The sequence below is a fragment of the Mobula birostris genome, chromosome 24 (genome assembly GCF_030028105.1).
Source record: "Mobula birostris isolate sMobBir1 chromosome 24, sMobBir1.hap1, whole genome shotgun sequence".
Lineage (NCBI taxonomy): Eukaryota > Metazoa > Chordata > Chondrichthyes > Myliobatiformes > Myliobatidae > Mobula > Mobula birostris.
Genome location: NC_092393.1, coordinates 24,555,723 through 24,576,336, shown reverse-complemented (window position 1 = coordinate 24,576,336; position 20,614 = coordinate 24,555,723). Strand labels below are relative to the sequence as shown.

At 40.8% G+C, this 20,614-nt stretch overlaps 1 protein-coding gene across 8 annotated transcripts in view; it reads left to right on the top strand.

Annotated features, from left to right (window-relative positions):
- Window positions 1–284: 284 nt before the first annotated feature.
- b3gntl1 (UDP-GlcNAc:betaGal beta-1,3-N-acetylglucosaminyltransferase-like 1) overlaps window positions 285–20,614 on the top strand; it is a 385,172-nt gene continuing 364,842 nt past the window's right edge. For 4 of the 8 annotated variants that reach the window (XM_072242369.1, XM_072242370.1, XM_072242368.1 and 1 more), the window contains exons 1-3: window positions 285–642; window positions 5,018–5,134; window positions 17,095–17,194. In XM_072242369.1, coding sequence (XP_072098470.1) covers window positions 502–642; window positions 5,018–5,134; window positions 17,095–17,194 — 358 coding nt within the window. In that variant the 5' untranslated portion in view covers window positions 285–501. Of the gene's footprint in view, window positions 643–2,793; window positions 2,996–4,813; window positions 4,837–5,017; window positions 5,135–17,094; window positions 17,195–20,614 lie in introns of those variants that run through there. The other 4 variants (XM_072242374.1, XM_072242373.1, XM_072242375.1 and 1 more) reach the window with 4 other exon arrangements.

Here is a 20,614-nt window from a genome sequence, read left to right as displayed (position 1 = left end):
TAAAGTAGAATATTAAATGTTTGTCCTAATTGTTCAATTTAATTTTAGAATTTTTAAGCTCTATTTCATTGCATAGATTAACCAATATTACGTCGAAGGATTGATTGACATCAGTGGGAGCTTCCTGGAGTTCCATACCGGAATAGTTTACAGCTTTACTGACCAATCAGCCACCAGTAATTCGCAATGTTTTCAGAGGCTGGAGTGTAGTCCAATCATCGCCGAGAGGGGGCGGGACGCATTGCTGGAAGCAGCGCGTGCGGTACTTCCGGATACTGATTTTTTTCCCTGCGGGTTAATATCATCCGATCGTAGTAGTTTGGGAAAGTTGCCCGCTCTTATTTAAACATTTCTATTACATAAACTGTTGTTTGCAAGGCGTGAGCAGAGGGAATAGTTTCTGTTTTGCAAGTTTTGGTCGGTTGAGGGCATATCTAGTTTCGGTAGGCCTTGAGTACATGTTTTTTAATGCAGAGGATCCCGTATTACTTTTGTATTTAAATGTCAGTGTGCGTATCAGTTCCCAATAAATCTACCAAAGGCGAAGTCGAAGATGTTGCTGGTTTCAAAACAACAAAACACAGAGAAAAAAGTGACGAGCACAGATTAAACTGTGGGAGGGAAGATTACCTAAGTGATGTGGTATGTTGAGCAGCTGAAATGAATTATACATTTTCATACATGGATCTCGTGCAAGTTTATTGTTTTGCAATACATGAACAAAAGCAGTTATCACATTTTTATTTTGGAGATGGGCAATGATGCTTGGCTTGATTCTTTTAAACTCGGCCTGTTTTTATTGCTGCTAGAAATGTTCATTTCCCCTCCCAAGTACATCATTAAGCAATTTTAAAGTTTTAATTGATTCATATCGGTGAGTTGATGGCATCCTACATTTGGGAAATGGTTTCCCATCAATATGTTAATCCTAAACTTCGTAGGACATAGACCTGCATGCACTGTATTTGGTGCCCTCTGTCCCTTAGTGTTAACATTAGGTGCTTCAAAAACAGTTGCACATTGTTATGCCATATTCAGTGGTTCCATTTGATATCAGAGAATGTATACAATATACAACCTGAAATTCTTATTCTCTGCCAATATCATCGGAACAAGAAAAACCCCAAAGAATGAATGACAGAATAAAAACTTAACCCCAAAGCCCCCTGCCCCCTCCCACATGCAATCGGCTTCAACCCTCCCCCCCCCCCAACTTATTCTAGCATAAAGGATCAGCATTCCCACCACCCATGCCAAAGTTGTACCAGTAATGGGTGAATTGTTTAGTCCAAGGTCCTACAATAATATCGCTCTTTTCAAAATAGCACTGCGGGAAGCAGATGCATCCTTGGTTTAATAAGTCTGAAATATAACTTCTGACCGTGCAGTATTTCCTCAAGGCAACTCTAGAATATCGCCCAACTATCCACAAGTGGGCTTGGAGTTCATAATGTCCTGGTTCAGAAATAAGCCACAACTTGATTGGTCATGCTATCCTTGGAGAAATGGAAGAAATTTGTTTGAAGGTTGAATGGGCTAGATTGGTACATTCCTGTGAATTATACATCTTTCAATATAAAATGTTTTTGGACAGTTATAATCTAGCATTACCATTGGCTGAAAGTAATTGGAATGTTGTCTGCCCCAATTGATAACATTTTTGTGATTCCAAGGGTGAAATGATTTAAATTGAACCAGTCTCTACTGTCCTCTATATTGGTTTTGGAACAGGCTTGAGAGTTGGATGAAGAAACCTGCCTGGATTCAGAAGCACAAGGGACTCGGCAGATGCTGGAGATCTTGAGCAGAACACACAAAATGCTGGAGGAGCTCAGCAGATCGGGCAGCATCTACAAAGGCGAAACAGTCAATGTTTTGGGCAGAGACCCTAATGAAGGGCCTCTGGTTTCAACTATCACCTGCCAACATGTACTTCCTTCCCTTCCACCCCACCTTTTCATTTTGGCTTTTCTTTCAAGTCCTGATGAAAGGTCTCTGCCCAAAACATCACTGTTTATTCCTCTCCATTGATGCCGCCTGGCTTGCCAAGTTTCTCCAGCATTTTGTGTGTGTTGCCTGGATTCATATTTTTTTTTTAATTTTAATTATCTTTGGGAATATTGCAAATGAATTAAAAATTTTAGTTAAATTTTCAGTGATAACTTGCATTCAGTGGCCACTTTATTGTGTACACCTGCTGGATGCAAATATCTAATCAGCCAATCATGTGGCAGGAACTCAATGCGTAAAAGTAAGAGGACGTGGTCAAGAGGTCAGTTATTGTTCAGACCAAATATTAAAATGGGGAAGAAATCTGATCTAAGTGACCTTGACTGTGGAATAACTATTTGTGCCAGTTGAGTTGATTTGACTATCTCAGAAACTGCTGATCTCACACAAATAACCACACATTACAGCAGTGGTGTGCAGAAGAAAATCTCTAAAGCGAACAACACATTGAACCTTGAAGTGGATGGGCTACAGCAGTAGATGACCATGAACCTATAGCGATATACTCAGTGGCCACTTTATTAGGTACCTCCTGTACCTAATAAAGTGGCCACTGAGTGCGTTGTCCTGATTGAGTAAAAGCCCTCCACAGTGCGATTGTGAATGAGTGTCATTAATGTCACACAAGCCAATTTAGACTAGTAATCCAATGTTGCATGTTTGAACTACAAACATGAGTCATGTAATGCAAATTAGCTCATGCATCACCAGTGCTCTTCTGGGGAACCAGTGTGCTGATGAATTGTTTCTTCCTCTTTCTGCTGTTTCTCTTTCTCGTGTTCCCTATCTGGTGAACAGAGAACCCTGCAGCCCGGGAACAGGCCCCAAGGCTCACAAAGTCAAGTGTTGGCCATGAAACCAATGCAAAGGAATCCTGTCTGATCGCATGTCATCTCGCTCGCTTGCTGTTGATGTGCCTGTGTAAATGCTTCTATCGCTTCCCCGGGTGGTGCTTTCCAGTCACATACCATTCTGTGTAAGAAAAGTAAATAAATAACTTGCCTTGTAAATCTCTTTTAAACTTCCCCCTCTTAAAGCTATGCTCTCTAGGGCTTGCCCCACGGGGAGAGGACTCTGACCATCTACCCTGTCAATGCCTCTATTGTAGGTATTTCTATCATGTAGATCAGAATAGAAGAAAGAAGGAAATGCCAGTTGGCCAATTAGCAGCCCTCTCTTTTTGGCTCAGTTTAGCAAACTGGTCAAGTTACCACCCATACCTCCCTGTTCCCAGCTTTGCATCAGATAAAGTACTTCATCTAATGTTTCTTTTCTCTTGGGCTGGTTCTGTGAAGAGTGATAACTGTGTCACAATTACAAGAAGGTTTGATCATTGTAAAACTGTAAATGCTAGATGATTTGAATTTAAACCAAATGTACTTTTTTAACTCTCCACCTCATGAAAACAAATCTGTTTTTTTTGTAAAATAGACATTGCAAAATGTGAGAAGTGGGTTAAATTATGATCTTGTGGGTTAAATTTAAAAATTCCTTGATTCCTTGGTTACGTAGTTAATGGAGATGAATGTTTGCAAGTACTGGAAAGACAAATTACAAAAGTAATGTGATGTGGAATTCAAATGTACTTTGAATCTTCATCTTTGAATGATTTCCCTTCTTATAATCCTGTTCTCTTATTGTTTGGTAATTAAAATCTGATTCCACGTGGATGGGAGGTACTACCCCATTATTGTTTGCTTATTCTCACCTCCTGAGTCTTGGCTTTTTCACCTTCTTTCAAATGAGCTATTAAAAAAATTGGCAACCTCCTATGTTTGGTTTAAGCTTCAAAGATTAAACTGATGCTTCTCGCACAGTCACCATAGTAAAGAGAGAGACCTGCCAACAGGTCCGCAGTGAAAATTGAAGTGAAGTTTGCAAATGGAACAGATAATGGTTTTGTTATACTATCACCATGGTAATTTATTCGCTGCTCAGTATTAAGAACTCTGCCTCACTGAACATCTGATCTTCTTGGATGTATGTGGCAAAATATGAAATGATTCCATTCTGTGTTATGATCTTGATAACATTACATCTAATACTGTGCTGGGGAAAAAATATTCTAGAATACAAAACAATGTGTGGCGCTTCAATTGTGGTCATACATAAGTTGTAAATGTGCCATGGACTGAAGTTAATTTGGCTGCTTAAGGTCTTCCCTAGAATAGTATTTAATTGACCAGGAATGTTTGTTTCTGCCCGCTTTCCTAGCATGTGTTTAAAGAAAAAAAATCTGCAGATGTGCTTTATTTTTCCCTAATGTTTGTGCTCAATTCCTGATGTACTGATATCTTGCAAGTGATTCCAAGAGTGTGATAACTCTCTGGTGCCATGCCAGCAAGCCATTCTTCTGCAGGACTCAAATAGAGAGTGTTGGCAGTTATGTGACCCTGGGGAAAGATTCAGCTGAGTCAAGTGGTTTTGCCACCCTGCATTCATTTTCTACTTGGATATCTCAAACTGCAGTTGTCATCTTTCATGTAGCTCAGCTTGAGAGATCCAAGTTTCTTACCAATTCTTCAACCTCTTGTGTTCCAGAAACATAAAACTATTCTTTCAGGAAGGGCTTCAATGGACATCAATCAAAAGAAATTGTACCCTATTTTCCTGTTTAACTTGAGGGCACTAAGCTAGGCACTAGAATGGTTGTGGCTGCTTCAGTCTAAAATGAAATTGTGGCTGAGATCTGCCTGTGTGTGTATATATCTTAATAAGCATTCAGTTTCTTATCTGTCAAAAGTAATGGAAGAGGGAAAAATGAATAGTTTACTTAACTTGACCACAGATTTCCAACTAATTTACTTCAAGTTCAATGAGAAATAAGTAAGTATTATAAAATGATAGAGGACAAATCCATCTAAAATGGACATTTTGAACATTGGGAAATGGAAAACATTTCACTGTTTTTTGATGTTACATCATTTTGGACATGAGTCAGGAAGTGGACTGTTCCTTCTTTAATTTGCCTTTGTGCATTTATTATTTTCTTTCATTTGATTTGCAGTCTATCATTCTGCCTGTTCATAATGCAGCAAGATGGTTGGATGAGTGCCTTCAGTCAGTTTTGGACCAGGATTTCCAGGGATCGATGCAGTTGTCAATTTTCAATGATGCAAGCAAGGTTGTACATATTTTTCTTATTGTTATGACTACAACTACTACCGCTATTTATTATCAGATTATTTTTGTAACATTTTCTTGGAGCTTTTATTGAAAATGTAGAATAGTGAAAGAAAGTGAAACCTTGGAGCTCGAAACCACTTTCTTTTGATGTGCTGAGTGAGTGCCATGTGCTGTGCTTTCATTTTTTTGCCGTGTACTGGCAGAAGTTAAGGATTGCCAGCTAAAAAGTTGGCTTTCAAGTGTTAAGAGCTACTGGGCATTTTCATACGTAAAACTCTTCTGACGTGGTGCACCTACTGCCACTGTGGATGAAAATGGTGCAGGTGTTTTGGCCCAAAATGATGCATTCTTCATCATTCTCAAAACAATGTACAGGAACACATAGGCTTCCATGGATAAGAATAGAGTTGCCAGATTTAAGCAGAAGGTGCTGAAAGTAGCAGTGTAGGGCATGAGAATATCCTGTTTACCAGTGGAGTCAGGAGACTTACTAATGTCGCAGTACAAGAGGGCTGGTAGTAAGTGGCCAGAGAGTAAGAGTCTATGAAGAGTGGAGCAATACAAAAAGGAATATCAGGATGTCTCAAGGTGCAGTTCTCAACGTTCCAGTATCGCTCCATCATGTATGCACAGATGCTATGTAAAACTTGCTTGCAGTGGCAGCCCAGGCACATAATATCAGATACATAACATTTACAAGTATAAATCATACCCGTCTTTACAAGAATGAACACAATTAGAGCTTTGTTTTTGTAGATTATCGGCAGAAGCCACCAGCTTTCCTTCCCACAAAAGAAGTGGAGATGTAGTGGAAAGTGAAGCAGGGTGGAGAGGAGGGGTGGAAGAGAAAAGCACAGTCTAGTACATTGTCATTGCATGTGCAAGTATGCAGAAGATTTATACGGACATAAAGGTGCAGGGGGAGCTGAGAAGGCCATTTGGCCTTTGTAGCCTGCTGTGCCCCATAGTAATTTTACAACTAATATTTTTACCTTTTGCACCACTTTCCTGCATAATCCAAAATCTCTAATATAAGAATCTATCAGCCTATGTGGTGAATATGCTCAAAATCGGAGTCTTGGCGGCCCTCTTCAGTCATAATTTCCAAAGACTCACCACTCTCTGAAAGCAGAAACTTCTCGTTTCTGTTCTGACCCTTGCTGGAGTGCTGAGGGTTGGGTTGTCCTTGTCGAGCAGGTACCAAGTACTAATAGGCTACACACTGTGCTGAACAGTGAGAGGCATTACTTGAAGACAGGGCCCTCTTATGAAATGGCATGTAGGAACTGAGCTCTGAATTTCTAAAGTAGAGTCCCTCCCATCCGCTCGCCTCTTCATCATGAGTTGTACCACGCTGAGATTGCTCATGGAGGTGAGGTGCAAAGACAGCAGGAATTGGTCTCATGACCCTGGTCTGTCAGCACATTGGTTCCAAAGGTGAGCGAGGTGGTGCAGTTTACCTGAACTTTTGAACGTTGAACTCTGTTGTACTTCCTGTTCTTGTTCGGTAGGCCATTGAAAATAGACTGGATTAGCTGAAGCAGACAAGCATTATTCTACATAAATCACCTCACATTGTTGAAAGCATGGTATGGAATACCTGCGGTCTGTTGTACCATTTTAAATCTCAACTCATCAATGCTCTTTTTTTCAAAAAAACACACAATTGAGTCCTGACGAAGGGTCTCGGCCTGAAACGTCGACTGCACCTCTTCCTACAGATGCTGCCTGGCCTGCTGCATTCACCAGCAACTTTGATGTGTGTTGCTTGAATTTCCAGCATCTGCAGAATTCCTGTTGTTTGCAATTGGAGAAAGGTTACTTGTTATTTGATTTGAATATTGGTTCCTTTGTTGCCTCTCCCAACCTATTGGATGTCAATTTGTTAATTATTACAAACTCGTACATTGACAGTTCCTTTCCCTCAACAGATGCTGCAAATAGCCCTGGGTACCTGCATGGGCCCCAGCTTGGCCTGCCTTTTTTGTTGGCCACGTGGAACAATCCACCTTCTAAGCCTGTACTGAAAACGCTCCCCACTCTCTCTGCACTGCATCGACTAATGCCGTCCTTTCCCTCCCCACTTCCTTATTCTGGTTCTCCCCCCCTTCCTCTCCAGTCCTGATGAAGGGTCTCAGCCTGAAACATCAACAATTTATTCCTCTCCATAGATGCTGCCTGACCTGCTGAATTCCTCCAGCATTTTGTGTGTGGCTGTAGATCTCCAGCATCTGCAGAATTTCTTGAGTTTATGATTTGCTGCTGGATATGCTGAGTTCCTTCAGCATATCGTTTGCTGCTCCAGAGTCCTGTGCGTTTGCAGTCCCATGTGTCTAGCATAAATGTTTAGCAGCTGTGAAAGGGTCGGAGGATTGAGAACGAGTTGGCACCTTCAGAGAAGAAAGTGCATTTTATGCAGAGGCCTGCTTTAATTTGGGTGCTTATTTATTTGAGGCAGAAAAAGGAGGATCTCTCAACAAAAACAACCTGCTGGAGGAGCTCAATGGGTCAAGCAACACTGTGCAGACAGAGGGATAATAATCATAGTCATACTTTATTGATCCCGGGAGAAATTGGTTTTCGTTACAGTTGCACCATAAATAATAAAACCATAAATAGTTAAATAGTAATATGTAAATGATGCTAGGAAATAAGTCCAGGACCAGCCTATTGGCTCCCTTCATTGAAGCTGGTTTAAAAGATGCCCTCATATATATCCACATCACCATTATACTTTGCAACTTCACAAATATGACAACTGTTGCAGAAGTTCAGCCCTAAAGATGATAGAGCTATCCCTGCCAAACTTCATCCCATTCTTGCAGTCAGGAAAAGTTCATAATCTTCATAATCAGCATCCTTCATTGAGACTGTTGTAAGTGAGAAGACAGATTCGATAGGTCTCAAAGGCAAGGACTCTGGACACAGTCTTGGTAGTAAAGGATTTTATTTACAGAAGGCAAATGTGGGAAAATGACAACAGAAGCAACACGCGCACAATTTACAGCAGTCGTGGGAAAAGTGGGATCGACAATAAAACACACGGACAGTTAATAAAATCACGTGGGAACAAGATACATGCGTGCGTGTACACACACACACACACACACACACACACAACCAAGAGAAATGTCAATACGATACCCGACACCCTTGACTCTGTGTGGGCATGCTCTTATGATATTAGCGACGATACCCACACCCCCAACCCTATTCAGTGCACAACTCACCAATGGCAGGGTGGTCCCTCGGAGGTAGCAAAAAAGGGAAAGGGTCAAGCACACGCGGCTTCCTTTATAGTGTAGCAGGGCTGATGAGTCCAGCCCAGGTGGTTCACAGGGAAGCCAATGGCTCGGTGCCAGCAGGGTTAAACTGATTACAAAGAGCAATGGTGAGGTGTGCATTGATGGGTGAGGAGGGGTCAAACCTTGATTGGCAGGTAGCGTGTCTTTTGACCAGGTAAATGGGCAGTGCTGTCACGTGACAGTCGCGACCCCTCCAATGCAGAGACCCTTCATTGGAACTTAGAGTGCATAGGGGAGATAGCCAATGTGAAAAGGTGGTGCAGGAGCTTGCAGAAGAACCAGGTGTGGTGGGGAATCCTTGAGCAGAATTCCTCTGTGACCTTTATGCTGTAGCAAGCTGTGAAAAGTGGTAGAGGTCTCATGAGCAGCTTTGCAAAGCATTGCCCTTTGGCGAGCTCTGGGTAAAGGTTAACTTGTTAGAAGACCCTGTTGATAGGGGTAGCTGTGACTGCTGGCCTCATGTCCCATTCCAGGCCACCTTGGGTAACTAGTCATTATCACACCATTTGCCTCCTGATAAATGGCTGCCGGTCTTAGTTTTTCATGTCCTCGCAGAATTGGAATGTGAACAGCAACAGTGGTATAAAAAGCACTTGGAGAAAGCTACAGCATAGTTTGTGGATTGCAGAAAGTGTCTGGGCAGCCTGCTGGCATCTTTCAGTCTGTGATTGTTCCTTTGTGCTTGTGGAAATGAATCAATTCGTACAATTTATTTGTAGTTAAATTGAAAATAAATCAATTTTGCATGCAGTTGTAGGTGAAAATGCACACTCTACACATTAAGAAAGTCCCCCTCAGCTCTAATCAGGACAGGAAGATAATAGGACGAATAGCGCCCGGAAACATCCGTCCAATTTCCTGATCGGAGGGCGTACTTCAGGAAATACGGGAAATTGCTTTTTTTTAAGAAGCACGGCCAAAATTGTATGTTGTGAGTTTGATCAGATGCAAATAGATTTTGTCCAATCCAATGTCTAGGCTTAAATGTTTTGCTCCAGGCTTTAGTCAATAGATATGTTAGCCAGTTTTTTAGCTGGTATTTTGTCTCCGCAATGCGAGTTAGGCTGGGTGAGGCAGCGCTGTCAGCTGAGCAACGGAGAGGAGGAAGCGACTGAGTGCAACTTTTCCTGACTGCAAGAATGGGATGAAGTTTGGCAGGGATAGCTCTATCATCTTTAGGGCTGAACTTCTGCAACAGTTGTCATATTTGTGAAGTTGCAAAGTGTGATGGTGATGTGGATATATCTGAGGGCACCTTTTAAACCAGCTTCAAAAATTTCTGTGTTATTAAATCTTTCAAACATAAATTGCATTAAAGCAACATTTCAAATTGTATTAATTATGTTGGTTATACTTGCGTATCAAGGGTACTTAATGTTTCCAGACGTTTAAATGAAGTGACATTATTACTTAAAAAGTTGAACATAGTAAAACTGGAGCATGAGTGGGGCATGTATTCAGAGAATTATATAGCAGGGAAAGAGGCTCTTTGGGCCACCATGTTAGTGCTGGCTATATTAGTATAGGAACCAGAGTCTCTGAAGCCAGCAGTACAAGTAGATATATATTCTATGCTAATAGTATTTACCAGACATAGCCTTCCATACCATGGTTCTCCAAGTGCTCATTTATATACTACTATAAAAGAGTTATTGTCAGTATTGGTTGTTGGTGGTAGTAATACCTAACTCTGTCACTCTTTCAGGCAGATTTCAGCTATCCAGAGGGTGAAAAAAAAATCCTCAAATCCCCTCTCCTTACCTTCAATCTATGCCCTCTTATTATACTCACTTCTTTTTACGGGGAAAAGTTTTTCGCTACCTGTTCTGTCACTGCCCCTCATAATTTGTATACCTCAAACTAGTCCCTCCATAGTCACCCCCCCCCCACCCACACTTCCTTCAGCTTTCTCTGCTGTGAGGAGGACAAACCCAGCCTATAAAATTGTTTCTCCACACAGCATCCAGCTGTATCTGTGGAATTCTCTGCCACAGGAAACAGTTGAGGCCAGTTCATTGGCTATATTTAAGAAGGAGTTAGATATGGCCCTTGTGGCTAAAGGGGTCAGGGGGTATGGAGAGAAGGCAGGTACAGGGTTCTGAGTTGGATGATCAGCCATGATCATACTGAATGGTGGTGCAGGTTCAAAGGGCCGAATGGCCTACTCCTGCACCTATTTTCTATGTTTCTGTGTATCTCCCCTGCATTCTCTCCAGTGCAGTCAAATTCTACATGGTCATCAGAACTGCATGCACTATTCAAACTGTGGCCTACCTACTCCATACTTTGCCTCATGGCTAATGCAGGCAGGTTTCCTGTAAGCCTTCTAACTACCTTATCGACCTATACTGCTGCCTCCAGAGACTCTTGTTTACATAGTTTACTCTGTTCCTTTGTATTTCCTGCAGTCCTACCATGGCTTATCTATTTATTGAGATACAGTGTGGAATAGACCCTTCAGACCCTTTGAGCTGTGCTGCCCAGCAATTCCCCAATGTAATCCCAGTCTAATCACCAATGTCCAATTAATCTACCAACCAGTACGTCTTTGGACTGTGGGAAGTCAGCTGTGAACTCACTGAACATACCTCCTACATTCACATGAGGATGGGTAATCTCTGCTGTTGGGCTCCAAATGCTAAAGCAACCTTTGACTGTTGCTTCTGCCACCTATCACCAAGCTAATTTACTAATTTGGCCTGGATCTCAAAGTCTCTTAACTTTTAGATGAATCTCCATGTGTGGACTGTCTGAAGTACAGGTAAACGACAGCATGTCAACTGCACTCCCCTCATTCAGCCCTTTGAACTTGCTCCACCATTCAACATATGCTTTGCTAACCCCTTGTCTCAATGTCACATTCCTCAAGCTCTTTGATCTCTTTTTGTCTATAGAAATCTATCTGTGTTCTCAAACGTATTCACTGACTTGATTTCCTCAGCCTTCCATAGTATCAGATTCCACAGATGGTTCACCAACCTCCGTCTTTTGAAATTCCTCCTCTCACTACTAAATGTCTTGCCTCATATCTCAAGCCTGTGATTTCTAGAATAGACCCTCCCCCCCCCCACCATTGCAATGCCAATAGGCCACCAGGCAAGAGAAACGTGTTTAAATCTTTCAGAATTTTGGACATTTCAGTGAGATTTTCTTTCATTCTTCTAGAATCCAGTTGATTTTGGGCCTAGTTGACTCAATCTCTCCACCTTTGATACTTCTGGCAGCTCCACCTGCTGAACGTGTTGATAAGATTTGATTCGAATAGATACATCTTCAAAATATATTCTTCATCATGCACTGAACATAAATAGCCAGGACAGTAACTGAATACTGAAAGACTATGAATCAGGAGCAACAGTTCTCAACTTCTGGCTTCAATCCAATTTATTGGCGAGAGGGACAGATTCCTGGTTTTACTTCCCCTTTAGCTCACTGATTTTGAAACTATATTTATAATAATACCTTTTATACCAATGAGTCATAAGGATGAGCTGGAACTCTGCTTTTAGAATTGGCTTTTGAATCAGATAGTTATAGTGAGTTACTGGGTTAGTGAGGGTTGAGGGGATGGTGGAAATGGGAAGTAACTTTACAAACCCGTGAGAGTAAGAAATTGTTTAATGGTCGGATACTCAATAGTTTCAACATTTGGTCTGTTACATGTAGATTGGTAATCAATCACATAACATTGTAGTTTGAATTTCAGCTGAATGAAAAACAGAATTGATAGAGATCCAGTTCAGACAGGACATACATTACATATAGTGAACTATATGATACATATAAAATTAAACAATAGATGTCCAAACAATAGGAATCACTAATTGATGCATTAATACTCCAAGGTCTATTAGTTATTTCTTAAACTGTTATTGACATATCCTAGAGTGCCTGGAAATGAGAATAGTTGTTGGATCATCTTTGTGTGTTTATCTGGACATATAGGGCATGATGGTAGGTCAACATGCTCAAAATGTTGGAGGATCTCAGCAAGTCAGGCAGCATCTGTGGAAGGGGAAAAGCACTTGACATTTCGGGCTGAGACCTTTCATCAAGACCCCTCATGGATGCTGTCTGACTTCCAGAATTCCTCCAGCATTTTGCGTGTGTTGCTCAGATTTCCAGCATCTGCAGAATCTCTTGTGCTTATGGTGTGGAGTCAGCCTTTATTTTTTTTGCCATTACATTAGTGATGTGGGCCAGCAAATGCTGTTGTTGACTGTAACCTAAGGAGCTAGTGCTTCATTGTGAGACTCGCTCAGCTGCACTATACATTTTCACATGTAATGCCGTGCTGCAAGTTATCACATTTGTCACAAAGTTCAAAGTAAATTTATTATCGATGTGCGTATATGTCAACATATACTACCCTGAGATTCATTTCTTGTGGGCATTCACAGAAGAACAAAGAAATACAATAGAATCATTGGAAAACTACACTCATAGATGGCCTAACAGCCAATGTGCAAAAGAAAGCAAACTGTGCAAATGAGAAAAAAACTGTTATTAATAATAATAATAAAACACACTTTTGTTACCAGCTCTTGAAGATAGATCAAGTAGAATCTATTCTCTTTAAAGTAAAGCAGAATATTGCTGCTTAATGATTGGATGCTGCAAAGATGGGAGATTGCACCCAAGGACACTTAGGAATGCAGATAGCATAGTGAAGAACTGTGGCCACAGGAGACATGTTCTTTGTGCGCAGGAGCCTTGGATATGTACCAGGTGCTCCATATTGGAGGTCACTTGGACATGATTGCCTGAACTGTGAGGGAGATTGCAAATGCTCCAGCTTAATCTTACTTGTGTGGCCTGAGGAAAGTGAATGAATTCTTCTTTCCTTGGGAAGGAGGTTTTGACAAATTCTCTAATGCATCAGTAGAAAACAGCCAGGAAAGAAAATTGTGCAGTTATGAAATAAAGGTTAAAAAATGCTGCAAGCATACAGCAAGTGAAAAGGGAAACTAATTTAATGTAATGGGTTGAAGATCCTCTGTTAACTGTTTTGCTCTCCACAGATAGCATCTGATCTGCTCCTGAATGTTCAGTTTTTATTACAGACAAGAATGATGCTGATAGCAAGAGCCAAGAGTGATGGTGATTGTGATCTTCCTGGAAAAGCAGTGGAGACACATCTGGAAGGCCAGAGAGCTTAGGGAGGGCGAAGAAAGCAGTGAATGCTGAACCTTTAAAAAAGTACAATTTTGGGGGAAATTTTGATTAGAAAAAGGTACCTCTCTATGAGTAAATAATGTTAAGAAAAATTGGAGATCATGAAGATGGGAAAACCTCACTAACACATAAACTTCCTTTGCAGTACTGTTAATGCTATTGGAGGAGTTTGAAGCTAAGCAGAAAAAAAGTACTTTGGGTTAAAAATCCCTGAGGGGATGAATTTCCCAATGTGTTGTAGCTCCAAGAAATGAGTATAATTGTAATCTACTCTGAGTTAAACTGAATATATTTTTCAATAACAGAATACAACTTTTTAGGTGTTGTGAGAGCATGTGCCTTATTAACTCCATGTAACCACACAATATTGCTACTGACTGGTTGAATGTTGCAGTTATGTGTGTGGGGTGGGAGAGTGCACCTCAGGAATGTGGAGAACCTGGTAAAGAGCAGTGATCCCAGGAGACATGGTCTTTGTGTATGGGAGCCTGGCGGTCTGCTTTCTGCTGCAGGGAGGGGATTACCAGGACATGATTGCCTCTGTTTTAAGGGAGCCTGCAAAGCAAGCGAATAACCTGCCAAACAAGAATGAAACAGTGCTACAAGTTCAGGGTAAGAGCCCTGGGATGTCCTTCAGACTCCTTAAGGCAATGGAGCAATGCTCCAGCATTGCTCGCATTGATGCCTGTCTTTTAGCTGACACTTCTTTCAACTTCGAAATGCCTTTACTTAATCAAGCCCTTAAACTATGAAATGGGCATAAACAACAGAAATTTCTGCAAATACTCAGCTGGTCAGCCCACATCTGTAGAGAGAGAAATAGAGTTAATGGGGAAAATTGATTTGGCCGTTGCTGTTGTTCTTTGTGGAGCTGTCTGTATTTAGCCACATCAGATAAGTAAGGACCAGATTTGTCTGACCTGTTAGGGTATCTGTCTCTCCACTCTGTTGTGCATGTCCAGTCCAGTTCTGGAATCCGGTGATACTGAGATTCCCCAGCATTCCTCTGAGGAACCCGTCTCTCCATTTTTACATCAGTTACTATTGTTATTGGTTTAATTTTGTCACATCGACCAAGATACAGTGAAAAGTCTTGTCTTGCATACAGTTCATACAGATCAAATCATTACACAGTGCATCAACATAGAATAAGCTGAAACAATAATAATGCAGAATAAAGTGTAAATCTATCGGGAAAAGTGCAAATTTTAAATGATAAAATGCAAGATCATAATGAGGTAGATTATGATGTCGGGGAAGTGGCCATCGTATCATACAAGAGGTCCATTCTAATACTGCAGTGGGGTTAAAGCTGTCCTTGAGCCTTGTGGTATGTGCTTTTGAGCTTTTGTAACTACTGCCCAATGAGAGAGGAGCAGAGAGAATGTCTGAGGTGGATGAGGCCTTTGTTTACAGTGGCCACTTCACGGAGGCAGCAAGAAGTACAGATAGTCCATAGCTGGTTTCAGTGATGTGCTGAGCTGTGTCCACAACTCTGCAATTTCTTATGGTCACGTGCAGAGCAGTTGCCGTACCAAGTTGTTGTGTGTCCGGTCAGAACGCTTTCTATGGGGCCATTGATAAAAAGTGGTAATTGGTAGTGGTGCAGGCCAAATTTATTTAGCCTCTTGAGGAAGTAGAGGTGTTAGTGAGCTTTTGCTGGCTGTGATTGGACTTGGGCAGACCGTTAATGATGTATACACTTAGAAACTTGAAGCTCCCTATCCTCTCCATCTCAACATCATTGATATAGACAGGAGCATGTTCATCTCCTCCCTTTCTGGTCAATGATCAGCTCTTCAATTATCATTGAGAGAAATATTGTTGTCATAACACCATATCACTAAGCTCTCTTTATCTCCTTCCTGTCTTCTGACTCATTGTTATTTCGGATGAGGCTCATTCTGGTGATATCGAGTGCAAACTTGTAGATGGGGTTAGGGTGGAGTGTGGCTGCACACTCATGGGTGTATAGGGAGCTGAGGATGCAGCCTTGAGGGCCAGCTGTGTTTATCATAATTGTGGCGTAGGCATCGCTGTTTACCCTTACTGATTGTGGTCTGTTAGTCCAGAAGTCAAGGATCCATTTACTGAGGGAGGCACTGACTCCCATGATCCAGCATTTGGTGATGGATTTGCCTGGAGTAACAGTATTGAGGGCAGAACCATAGTCAATAAGCAATAGTCTGATATAGATGTCCTTACTGTCCAGATGCTCCAGAGATGAGTGTAGGGCCAAGGAAATGACATCCACTGTAGACCTGTTTCAGTGGTAGGCAAACTGCAGCGTGTCAATGTTGTCTGAGAGGCTAGAGTTGATGCATGCTATGACCAGTTTTTCAAAGCACTTCATTTGTAGGTGTCAGAGCCACTGAATAGCAGTCATTAAAGCACTTTATCTTGTTTATTTGGGTACCGGGATGATAGTGGTCTTCTTTTAGTAGGAGGGAACCATAGCCTGAAGCAGGACGAGGTTAAAAATGTCTGCAAATACTCCTGCCAGCTGGTGCATAGAGAATATGGCCAGGGACACCATCTGGCCTGATGCTTTCTGTGGTTTCACCTTCTAGAAGACTGATCTTCTGTGCACGGAAGTGACTGTAGTTTCAGGTGTATTGGAGATTGTAAGGATGGGTGGTGACATACCTGTTTCTTTCTCTTCAAAACATGCATAGGATACGTTAAGCTGATCACGTTTATGATTTATTGGCTAATGAAATATGCGCCATCAGGCTACGCAGATTTTATGCTGTGCCCAAGCATCCTGTCTTTCCTCGCCTAAAGCTATCAGCACAGCCCTCTGTTTCCTCCTTCCTCTTGTGTTTCTCCAGCTTCCTCTTTATACCTAAACTATTCTCTTCAACCACTCCTTGTTGCACATTCTTGCCACTCTGTGAGTGAAGAAGATTCTTCTAAATTCCACATTGAATTTCTTGGTGTCTATGTTTTATATCCTCGAGTGTGGCCTTCACCACAAGTAGAAATGTTTTCTGTGCATCCTCTTATCAATTTCCTTCAGCATTTTAACAATATCTTATCAGGTCACTTTACAGTCTTAGCTGAAGAGAAAGGCGGCCTATTCTGTTCAACTTTCACTGATATGTGTACCCTTGCATGTTTTGTGTTAGTCTTCTGTGCAACTTCTGCTCAGGACATCTCACTGTTCAGAACATTCAGCTTGCTGCAGTTCAGATAGAAACCTGACCTGCCATATAATACATTTGTTTACTTAACCATTACTTAATTATTTTTAGTTTAATGTTACATTGTAAATTTAACAGAATACATAACAGCTCCTCAAACCTAGTATAACAACTGCCCTGGTTTAGAGAGCAAACACTAGTAATCAATCTGCTGTGCAACACCATCACTCACGGATTTCTCTCTTGTGCTGTTTTAAACCTGCCAAGTCAAGTAATATTTTGTATCTGTGTCAAATAAAAACATTTTACTGAGCTGTTTTTATAATTTATTACAGGATGGTTCAATGAATATTATTGGAAAATGGCAAATGAAACTTGAAGAGAAAGGTATACATATTGTGATTGGTGGACATAAATCACCATCCCCAAAAGGAGGTATGTTAGTGTTTAAAGTTTCAATGAAAAATAATGCAACAGGAACAAAATAATTGCATTTGCAATTAGTGTATTTCCATTGAGATCTTGACAGGATTAAAGGAGGAAAATGTTGCATCAGGGAAAGAAAGATGTGGAGAACAGCCAAAAATATGATTGAATGGATATGCTTAGATATGATTTTTCAAAGATGGAGTGGAAAATAGGTTCTTTATTGATTTTAAGAAAAGGGGGTAACAATTGAAGATATTTGCATTTAGGTGGTGGAGTTAGAGGAGGAGAGGCACAGAAAAATGCAGAATCGAAAGACTAAGCTTATATGGTATAAGGTATAGTGTAAATCAAGAATTTTGTGGTACTGAGGATGGACTTCATACTTAGTGTTGGGGAATAGGAAGCTAAGGTGATTTTAAAAATAAGAACATAAGATATAGGAGCAGAAGCAGGCCATTCGGCCCATCGAGTCTGCTCCGCCATTCAATCATGGGGTGATCCAATTCTTCCAGTCATTCCCCCTCCCCTGCTTTCACCCCATACCCTTTGATGCCCTGGCTAATCAAGAACATTTCTATCTCTGCCTTAAATACACCCAATGACTTGGCCTCCACAGCCGCTTGTGGCAACAAATTCCACAGATTTTCCACCCTGACTAAAGTAATTTCTCCACATCTCAGTTCTAAAAAGACGTCCTTCAATCCTGAAGTCCTAGAATCCCCTACCATGGGAAATAACTTTGCCAAAGCTAATCTGTTCAGGCCTTTTAACATTCAGTATGTTTCTGTGCGATCCCCCCCTCATTCTCCTTAACTCCAGGGAATACAGCCCAAGAGCTGCCAGATATTCCTCATACAGTAACCCTTTCATTCCTGGAGTATGGATGATGTGAAATTTAGTGGTGTATGGATGATGCAACTTAATGTGACACAGGTGACTGTAAGATAAGAAAGCTATTCAAGTCTTTAATTCAGTGGTGACCAAACTCTGGCTCAAATGGACAGAGGAATTAAATTCAAAATTTGTTGGGAAACGGGACGTGAAGCATAGTCCTGATGGTTTTCTCAATTAGAGGAAACGCCAGGTAGGGAGGCAATGAGGAAATGTGATAGACATTCTGTCCAGTTACCTTTAGGTATGTGGAAGTCTCCCTGTTCAATCACTTAATACAATCAGTGTCCTGATGCTGTAGGAGATAACTTGCGATAAGTGTGTTTTAAAGCTTGGATGTTTCAGCTGTAAAGAACAGAATGAATAATTTACACATAGGAAAGTCTGAAAGGCTCACTGTTAGAATCCGAAAAGATTATGGAATGCTTTGATAGATTTGTAGAAGATTGTAGCTAATGTCCAAAGCTTGTGAATTCAAATAATGAAATGGCTACTTTAAGAACCCAAAAAGGAGAAAATATGGAATCTATTGAAAAGGCAAATTGTTACTTAAATGGAATGAGGCTACAATGTGTTATAGTAGAAAGGGATTTGGGAGTCTTAATATGTGAAGCACCAAAGGTTATCATGCCAGTACAGCAAGTAATTAGGAAGTAATAAAACATTTGCCTTTATTGCAGGACTTTGGAGTATAAAAGAAGGGATGTTTAGATGCAAACTTACAGGGTCACAGACTTGGTATAAGACCTGATATACTGAATGGAGTTTTGGTCTCCATGTTTAAGGAAGGACATGCTTGTGAAATTGTGGTGAAGGTTGCTCACTTCAATCCGCGATGAAGATAGTTTGATCAGAGTGAGCCTCTGTTCATTTGGAGTATGGAAGAATGACAGATGATCTTATTGAAATCTATTAGATTCTGAGTGTGATTAAAAGGGTGAGAAAATGTTTCTCCTGGTACTTGGGACATCATTTCAGAACAAGGAGATTTAAACTGGAGATTTGCTTGCTGACTGTCGTGAATCTTTGGAATTCTCTATCCGGAAAACTGGAAGTGACTCTTTAAATATATTCAGGATGGAGACTATCAGATAATTAAATTTAAAAAGTGAATGGGATTTGTGGGAAACAAAGTGATGTTGAGGCCAAGATTGGAAGAGCAGCCTGGAAGAACTGATTGGCCTACTCCATCTGTTTATCATGCAGAAAATGGATTGGAATTGCTTGCATTTATTTTAACAAGTTGAATATATGTGAGACATAATGGGAATCTCATGGAGTTTATACTTTTTGATTAGATTATTTTGTCATATACACAAGGGTGCAATGAAATTCCTTATTTGCATAAACTCTCAGAGTAAACCATATGCAAGCTAATAATAAGTACATTATTATGTGTGCCAAACAGCAGAATGGTGCAACAGTTGTAATGAAGTAGTGTCAATGGAAATACTAAAATGTCAATAATGGAATCACTGAGAGAGGTAGACTTGCATCACTGATTGAATGAGGCGATTCGTCAAAATGTCTGAAAGCAGTAGGAAAGAAGCTCAACCTTTCTTCAAGTACCTAACTATTCTTATGGCTGAACAGTGCAATCACTTGAACATTTTTCAGAGAGTAATTTGAAATAGACCAGTAGATGTGGAGCTACTAGGACTTGATGTTTCAATCCCTATGGTAAGTCAGCACTCTCGATGTTGGCAGTGGGTTTGGAGTGTGGACAAGGAGGGAGGGTAGGTACATCATCGGAGTCGTCAGCAGGGCACCCTCCTTCTTTGACGTCTCCAGAGGGCTCAACGGTGCTACCCGGTGTCCCAGATACACCCCCCTCAGTTCCATACCCTCCTGTCTTCATCTTGCAGCCCAGTTGTTGTCTTTCCTTTTAATCCAAATCCAATTGCTGCTTCCTTCTGCTGCACTTGACAAGGACTTGATTGCTTGTATTACACATGCTTTGAATTTCTGGATAGTTGTGCGAATGTGAACATTTATGTGCTATTGGAAAGCTTTTTTGCAGTTAACATGACGTGACTGACATATCTATGGGAGTTTCTTGTGATAATACTCTCTTGCAGCTGTTGTTCATTGTTTTATGAGCCACACTTTATTACTTTTTGTTGGTAATGGAATATGAAGATAGTTCTATGCTTTTATCATATTGTGGGCTTTTCAATTTATTTGTAATTTGATTATAGAAGGACCTTCTGAACTTTTAAGTGCATTTCAAAGATGCAGATTGAATGATAAACACAACTTTTATAATTCACTTGTCATGATATCACGACATGATCTTCTGAAATGTCCAGACGTAAATGTTGTCTGTTCTATGTCTAGTGTGGCCAACCGTGTTTTGCATAGAAAAACATTAAATCCATGCACTCACCAAAGGCCTGATGGGAATTAGAGGTATAGGAGAAGACACGTCCCATGCATCATGCACATCGGTAGCTGAGGATTAATTTCGAGTTCGCTACCAAGTAAAAATCTTTCATCAAAGCATTCACATTAGGGAGGTACCAAAACAAAAGCTAT